The 8,257-nt window shown below is 36.3% G+C and overlaps 1 protein-coding gene across 1 annotated transcript in view; it reads right to left on the bottom strand.

The window, feature by feature from the left end:
* Positions 1–7,025, bottom strand: part of LOC108743284 (transcriptional enhancer factor TEF-1-like) — a 40,923-nt gene extending 33,898 nt beyond the window's left edge. Inside the window, exons 1-2 of the mRNA XM_025978052.1 lie at positions 7,010–7,025; positions 6,105–6,209 (exon numbers count right to left, since the gene is read on the bottom strand). Coding sequence (XP_025833837.1) covers positions 6,105–6,209; positions 7,010–7,025 — 121 coding nt within the window. The remainder of the gene's footprint in view (positions 1–6,104; positions 6,210–7,009) is intronic.
* Between the last annotated feature and the right edge of the window lie 1,232 nt (positions 7,026–8,257).

Here is an 8,257-nt window from a genome sequence, read left to right on the forward strand (position 1 = left end):
GGGTAGCGATTGTTGGACCGTACAGATTCAAAAGTAAAGCTATTTTGAAAACAAAAATTGGAACTTCATATAAATAACGTACTACGATCGAATATCGGCGTTGCAAAAACTGCACATTCAAGTATTTTATTATGATAATGCGATAATAATTATGTTCATTTCTGACGAAGGTTTATTTATGCTTTTGTACGAAGTAACGACTACTTTCGAGTTACTTCGCAGGCGTGGGTAACTACAATACACTAAATTTTCAGGCACTTTGGAAACCAGCGAGTGTATGTATACCTAGAGCTCATTCACTTTCACCGCAGAGCCGCGCACGCGGTAGCGGTAGATAAGCGGGCGTTCCGGGCTCGAAGCTCAATCAGCGCGTTGCATAAACATAAAACGAATTCTATTACGTTTGAAAAGCAACGATGTGGATAACGTGATTATGTCGACTAAGCGCGCCCAAAAGGCACTANAGACTATTCTTTATGATTTTTCCTAACTAACTAAAACTATGTGAAAAAAGTGTTTTACTGTTGATACAAGATTTATCTATTGTCTCTCCTGGTCAGATTGTAAATGAACTGAGTTAAAAAAAAAAAACGAAATTTCTTTTAAAATTAGCATAAAAACTGGTTTTCGAGTTTTCCAAGTCGTGGCTTATTTTTGGCTTTCACGGTTAATTTGCGGAATATTCAAAGCAACTTTCAAGCCTGGTTTAGAGTGTCTACTATAATCTCAGCCGATATTGTAGAGCCGTCAAGTTAGAAAAATGACGCTATTTTGAACCTCATGGTTTTTAGTAGACTGCACCGTCATCGGTTAATTAGGGGCTAAGTATGAGTATTGTTCTGGCTGTCTACGATTTTTCTAACTGATTTTACAATTTGTACATGCCAACTTCAAATAAAGTTAACTTGCAGAAATTGTAAACTGGTTTTCGGGTTTTCCGGGTCGCAGCTANGGGTCGTACAGGGTGTCATCTAGAGGTCTAGGGTCGTCTACGGTATGCGCGACTTCTAAGTCCAAATCCAACCCCTCTGTTTTTATGTTTTGGTAGTCTCCTGTTAAATCTGCATCGTCTTCATAATCCGCCTCAAGCAGGGGTTCGGCTCTAGTTTCTATCTGTGTGAAAAATATTCGCCATTTGTATTTGTAGATTACGTATTGTAGGTACCGTTTTGAATACGAAACACACTGGCGGTTTTCTTGAGCTTTTTCTAAATGAAATAAAGCTCAAACAATAGTAATAAAATGAAGTTTGAACTTTGATTATTAGTTATCGATAGACAATTGAGGGATACAGGTAGGGTTGCCACCTTTTCAGGCTTTACATTAAGTATTTCTCGACTAAAAGGTTCAAAAAAAAGTACTCTGCATAAAAATAAAGTATTTTATCTTTTGTTTTTAAAAACAAATTTTTTGTTAAACCTAGCAGCCAGTAACAAATTGCTGTCGCTCTTAAATACATTAATAGCCTCTAAAGATGGCAAACAAAGATTTAAGTAAACTGAAAGTTCATTATTAATTAGTTTCAATGAAGGTTTATTCCCGTCGTCCAGCCACTTTGCGTTCATAACGGAGAATACTCTTTCTGTAAATGCTGAAGTGGCCGAAACGGACAGCAAAAGTGACAACCCTGAACAGATTTGGGAAATCAGGTTGTTCCGTAAATATGGCTTGCTATTTTTTCTGTGCAATATTATTGATGGAAAAATACTCTGAATTTCGAATAATCGCTTACAAAATTACGATGTTTACTTAAGGCCTTAAATAAAGTATTTTTGCATACTTTATGTGTCTTATAAAGTATAACGTATGCACAGTCGAAATAGAGTACAATACTTTATAATGAAGTACGGGTGGCAACCCTAGATATGGTAGTGACTGGCAGCAACCCTGATTCACATCTTTCAAGTGATACACTTTGGGTTTATGTTAAGTTATGGTGAGAGAGGATTCTGCTATTGGCTAGATTATGGTGAAAAACGTATGAAAAATTATTGTTTCGACACAAATACAAGCAAGTGATATAAGAACAAAGACTTTCACGGCAGGAATCCAGAATGGGATTCTCTGGTTGATGAGTCGGTAATTGCATGACATCTCCAGTGGATACTGCGCTGATAACTGTCACTGTCCACGTACCCACGTTATCAACGTAGCATCCAATGAAAATTTTCAGCCATAGTTGCCGACGAATCGTCTGGACTTATCGTTCATTTCAACCACGGCTTATAAGCCCTAACTTGGGATGTTCCATGTAATGAAGCAACTAATAATTCAAATAATGTTGTTTTGAAAAAGTAAATCCGAAACGAACGACGTCCTTCATTGCTTATTGGTTAGGCTTGTTTCAGGTTTCTGAGGTTCATTTTTACCGTCTTCAGATTTGCTGACAGTACTGTACTTTTACATTCCGCTTCTCGTGGAGTTTGTTCGACAAATCCGTTTTGCCAAGATCTAATAAACCGTTCCTTTCGCGAGTTCGCACACAAAATATATTCACCTGGCCACAATATTTTCCCCAGAAAACGAATTTTTTGACATCGAATCGTTAAAGACAACTTTTCGTTGATGTTCACACGACATTAAACTAACTTAAAGGAATATGGAATTCGTTTGGATTAATACTGTGCCTCATTGAATTTCTGATGTTGNAAGTAACCATGAAATACAAAAACATCCCATTGAAACATTATTCAGAAACACCTCTATTCATTTCTATAATAATCGCAGATGACCCGTCTCTAGTGATGAGCAAAGTTGGTCTTCGTCTTGCAGTCTTGGTCCTAGTCTTTCTAAGATCCCAACTAAGACCGAACGAACAAGACCAAGACTAAAACCAAGATCGAATATGCAAGACCAAGATCAAATACGCAAGACTAAACCAAAAGTTATTACTTCCTGTGGATTTATTATTTGAAGCAACTTTAATGTAATTTTTTCTTGGAATAAAACATCTTTTGTATTTGACATGTTCAGTTTGCTTTACTGACTTTTAACACTGAATATAAAAAAAAAGAAACTTTATCACTAATTGAAGAAAGGCATCTACAGGAATGTCCTCGGACTAAGTGTTATTTGTTCCTGTCTGGATAACACGTGGTTGAAATATAGGGACAAACTAATTTTCTTTTTGGAATATTTTTCACATCTTTCAAGTACCTTGTACCATTTTGTTCACTAAGAGGTTAATTTATGCGTTGAAGGAAGGGTCAATTTATGTATTGGGGAAAGGGTAAGTTTGCGAGTTTCCACAACTCTCGCAACTATCGACACTATTTTCTTCAAGTCATGACAAGCTCGCATGTATGACAGAAAATTTCAGAATTTAAGACAATTATTGCGTCGATAAATAGAAAATTTCTTTTAGAAGAATGATTCAAAAGAAACGTAAGTATCAGATTAAATGAGCAATGAAGATTTAACAGGCAATACCACGATTAGAAGTTTTTCAGCAAGATCAACACCATGACCGAACAAGCAAGACCAAGATCAATTTCAAGACTGGGACAATCTCGGACTTAGTCTTGCTTTGCTCATCGCCACTCATTTCAAAGGGCGCAATAGTGGTTTTTTTCTTAATCCCTTATTTAAGTTACAAGAATATCTAGTATTTGATGGATGCTACTTATATTCATCATCATATGGTCGTCAGTTGTAAGACTGGTTCGACACGTACCTCCACTCTTTCCTATCCCGAGCTAATCTTCACATTTCCCTAAAACTAGAACATTCCACATCCTTAACTATTTGCGAACAGTAATCTAATCTAGATCTACCTATACCTTTCCTAACTCCTGTTTCTGCCTCTAATATGTCTCTGACTAGACCTTCATACCAATCTAACTCGCCTATTTTTTACGGACTTCCATAGATTCCTCTGTTCTCCTATTCTTTCTAATATCTCTTCATTTCTAACCTTCTCTATCTACGATATCTTTATCATTCGCCTCTAACACCACATTTCGAACGCTTCTAACCTATATATATATTACGATAAATAAAAATAAAGTAGGTAAATGTGTACATTTTCCGGTAAAAATGCACAACCTCCAATGGCCATAAAAAGTTAAGTCTGCCACGAAAATATTTTTCGAGCGAATGAATGGGAAAACGAATTCCTGGATCGTTTCATCGTTTTTCACTTTCGGTTTCCTTCAAGTGCCGATGTTCAGGTGGTGGTGAACTTTTAGTAAGCAACAGGCGGTCGATCAACTAACCGACCGAAAGGAAGAAAGAGAAACATAAAACCCACCTTGACTAACGATAACAGTCACCGTTAGTAGCGAGCGACATTACGGACGCCCTATCTTCCTTTCATTGACGACGCCCGTCGCCGTCGAATACGAATCACGGAAAAATGAACCTTTCCAGTCTAATATTGAACTTTTTATAATCTAGTACCTTCAAAATTAATTATGTCTTTATTGAAATTTTCCGGCAGAAGCGCTTCACGTAACTTTTAATACAATAATGCATCTACAGGTACAGTAAAAGCAACGTTAAATCAAACCACTTTTTTTAAAAACTCCTTCCAAAGAACGTCTAAGTAACTGTAAGAAGCTCTACAGGTTAAAAATTGTTTTTCTCAATCAGCAAAACATTTCTACATATCACCAAGCAATGGCGATTCTGCTAAGTGTAGTTTGAATCCCCCCAAAACAACCAACAGGATTGGCATCGAGACCAGAACAATCAGTTCCGATCCTGCGCTATACAATTCTTTGTTTTGTAGAAATAAACAATAATATAAATTTATACTTGTGGCTCTTTTAGGCTTGCCAAAGAAGCCATTGTTGTTTTTCAAACCACCCTATCAGTTACTTTTGCTTTGTCAAGTTATTTAGAGTAGCCAAAAAATAAGTACTTAATGATTAACGATGTCGCTCTAACTTCAGTAAATTTGTTACTACATATACATTAAAACATGGTCGAAGAAAAGCAGGATTCAAATGAAAATTGGTTATATAATTTTATTGCTGTTCTATTTTGATGTTTACGGTAAATAATTAATGTCATTATTAATAATCAGCAATGAAAATATATCGTTATATCCAAGTCAAGTCAAGATTTGCGGAACTATTAAAAACTAACGTTATATCAGAATTATGGTTACAAGCAACATCTCTAGTCGAACGATTTACAAATAAAAAATTGCATTTCTAACATCTTCAAGGCGTTATCTTGTGGAAGGATGAAGTTTGAGGGTCGACGGATTACTGTCACAATGTAACACGGCCACTGGCCATCCGACCACCTACAACTATCCTTCTACTCGTGCCGGTCAATATCCGTCCAGCCTGCGCCTTGGCAGAAGTGACGCCAAAATCCCGACGCCGGCGTCCGTCGTCATGCCGCATAACTCGCGACATGACATGATGTGACGTGGCGCGAGGGCATCGTTTCACGTGGCTTCTACACGACCGTTTGATGCAGCGTAATAGAGAGAGGAAACGGGTGAAGTGTGCACGTATCTGTGTGAGGATGTGTATGTGTTCAAAGACAACGTGGAAGGACGGGAATAACAGCGAGAAAGAGGGCAGATGAAGAGGGATGAAGAGCAGAATGCCTCCGCGACTTCGCTCTCTGATAAATGAGGTTATTTCGTAGTAATAAACGATCCCTGATGTTTATTCGTTCTTGCGGGAAAAAAACTACTATAACGTAGAGAAATGAACACGATGAATTTTTCTCGAAATCCAGAGTATAAAGAGTCGTTCCCGGCGGAATGAAAACAATAAATACACCACCACCGAGTGATGACATAAAGTTTCCGGTGGAAAATTAACAACGAACTAGAGTTTCCCGATGTTAATAGATGTGATTGAATAAAAACCGCTTGATGTCAAAATCACATCGGGTTCCAAAGTAAGCAACGCCGGGAACAAATAGACGTAACACCTAAAGAGCAGTTCCCTTGGGATGAAATTAAATGGCTAGTACTTAATAAGGCAAAAACCAATCCAGGGCTAGCGGTAGCAACGTTTTGGGCAGATAGTACACAATAAATTAATATTTTCATTATATATATCATTTTGGCCCAGTTTGAACAGATGATGTTTCATTTAAATTATAAATGAGCATGCAATAAAAATGTTATAAAAACTCACCATACATCTTTCCTTCGTCAGAAAGGATGATTTTCCGTCTTCCACATGGAGGATAAATGGCTAAAGCTTCTTGGAAGCTTTGTTCGATGTCCGGACTCCACACACCTTCANAGTGTATTAATTAAAGATGTCTATTTATAGATTATAAACATATACATGCATTTCGTTTGCAGAACAGGACCCTACACATTAGCGCATAAATTTTATCTGCTACATTAGCTTCCATCAGGGCTTTCCTTCCACTTCAATAATCGGAAATAACGCCGCTACAATTTTCGAAGTTTATGATGCACCTGTTACTCCATAAAAAATAATAATGACAAACGCAATTACGAAAGGAAAAACAGAAAGGGAAACGAATAGCAGTGAGTTTTTGTACACTAACACATCGAAAAACAAACAGTAACATAAATAAAAGAAGGTAAGCCACCTGGCTGAATTATTAATTTTATAATAATCACCTTTGTTTATTACAACAACAGAAGATAATCCGGTAGATAAATAATACGTCATTTGTAATTCTAATTGACCCATTAAATGACGCAAGTAATATTTAATTTGCATAAAATAAAATTTACATGTATAGGAAATTCACAAATCCACAAATAATATTTCCAGTGTTGCTAATATGGATGTTTCACTAAACTGGTGTTTCATCTATTATTATAAAGGGAAGTGGGACTGAATCAGAAGCTTTAGTTTTTCAGAAGATCATGGGGCCTAATATTAATTCGAATTTCAAATTGACATTTTCAGTAATTCCTGAACAAATGAGTCCAAACAATCCAGACACACAACAAAGTGATTCTAGGCATCGGTTTTCCATTTTGAGATATGGAATTCTAAAGATCTAAAGAATATTTAAAAAATTTTCCACTTTTACACATTTATTATTCAACTACTACCTCTTACCGGCGACATTGTTCATGTAAAAAAATCAGTACAAAAAAAAGGAGTAACCCGGGTTACTCATAACAACCTCCTGATTAAGTCTGTGGTCTCGTTGAAGTTGGTTTCCGAGAATATCCCAAATAAACAGAAGCTTTTTAAGGACTTTACAATTTACAGATACTTAGACAGTTATTATTTCAATATTGCAGACAAACACCTCACTTTTATTTACATGATGATGATGATGATGTTGATGACCATGATTATGATCATAACTACCTAAATGTTTTTCATATCTACAGTAACTTATTGATTCCATTGTTCTTAATTTTAGAGAAGAAAGAAAATCAATTACTACATTTTTTTAATGGAGACACATCGTCATGAAATATCGCAAGGAAATCGGTATTAGTTGTGTGAAAAGTGCGTCGCTATGAGAGCAAACATAAATAAATAGTCACTTTCTAATCTCGTGGCGCACCATAAACCCCAATGAGTCATAAAACGGCAAAATAATGGCGTGTTGTCGTCGTTGGAGTTATTTTAAACGTTGTAGATACTTCAGAGAAATGGTCTTCTTCTCGCGAGTTAAAGCCAACGCGTACTTCGTAAAAACAAAGAAAAGCGGTGAGTTCGAAATTATTATGGTCTAAATTTTTTTTGTGATCTAACTACAAATTTACGGTTTTCGATATTTCCCGTTACTTGTGCTATGACACTGCTTCTTGCTCAATATCATATAACTTATAAATCCGATTTTTTCACAGCTCTAAGGGATTACAGACCTGACTATTTGATATTAATTTTAACTGGATATCTTAACGCGTTCCTGAGAAAAAGCATCTTGACAAAAATACAGACGGATAACGACGTGATCCTAAAGGGGGTTCTTGTTTTCCTTTTGAGATACGGAACCCTAAATATCTTGTTCAAGTAAAAATAAAATAAGCAACGTAAAGATTCTAGTAGGAAAGTTGGTTTTCTGACACGAAGGAGATTGTGAGTGTATTTTTTTTTTCTGCTATGTGGGAGTAACGAATGTAACGAATGAAAGACAAAGTGAATAGACCCCATATGCATGCGAAGGACTACATTATTTTGTACCAGCTGTAGCAATCTTATCGGAAGTATGGCAAATAACATTTTCGACAATAATTCCAAAGAGGTTTCAGCGCTTCTAACAAGTCAGCGCACCTTTATTAAAATGCACGAAATTGTGCTTTGGCTCTTTGCTTCCNGAATTGAAAAGAAAATTCAAAATT

The sequence above is a fragment of the Agrilus planipennis genome, unplaced genomic scaffold (assembly GCF_000699045.2).
Source record: "Agrilus planipennis isolate EAB-ADULT unplaced genomic scaffold, Apla_2.0 scaffold374, whole genome shotgun sequence".
In the NCBI taxonomy this organism is placed as follows: Eukaryota; Metazoa; Arthropoda; class Insecta; order Coleoptera; family Buprestidae; genus Agrilus; species Agrilus planipennis.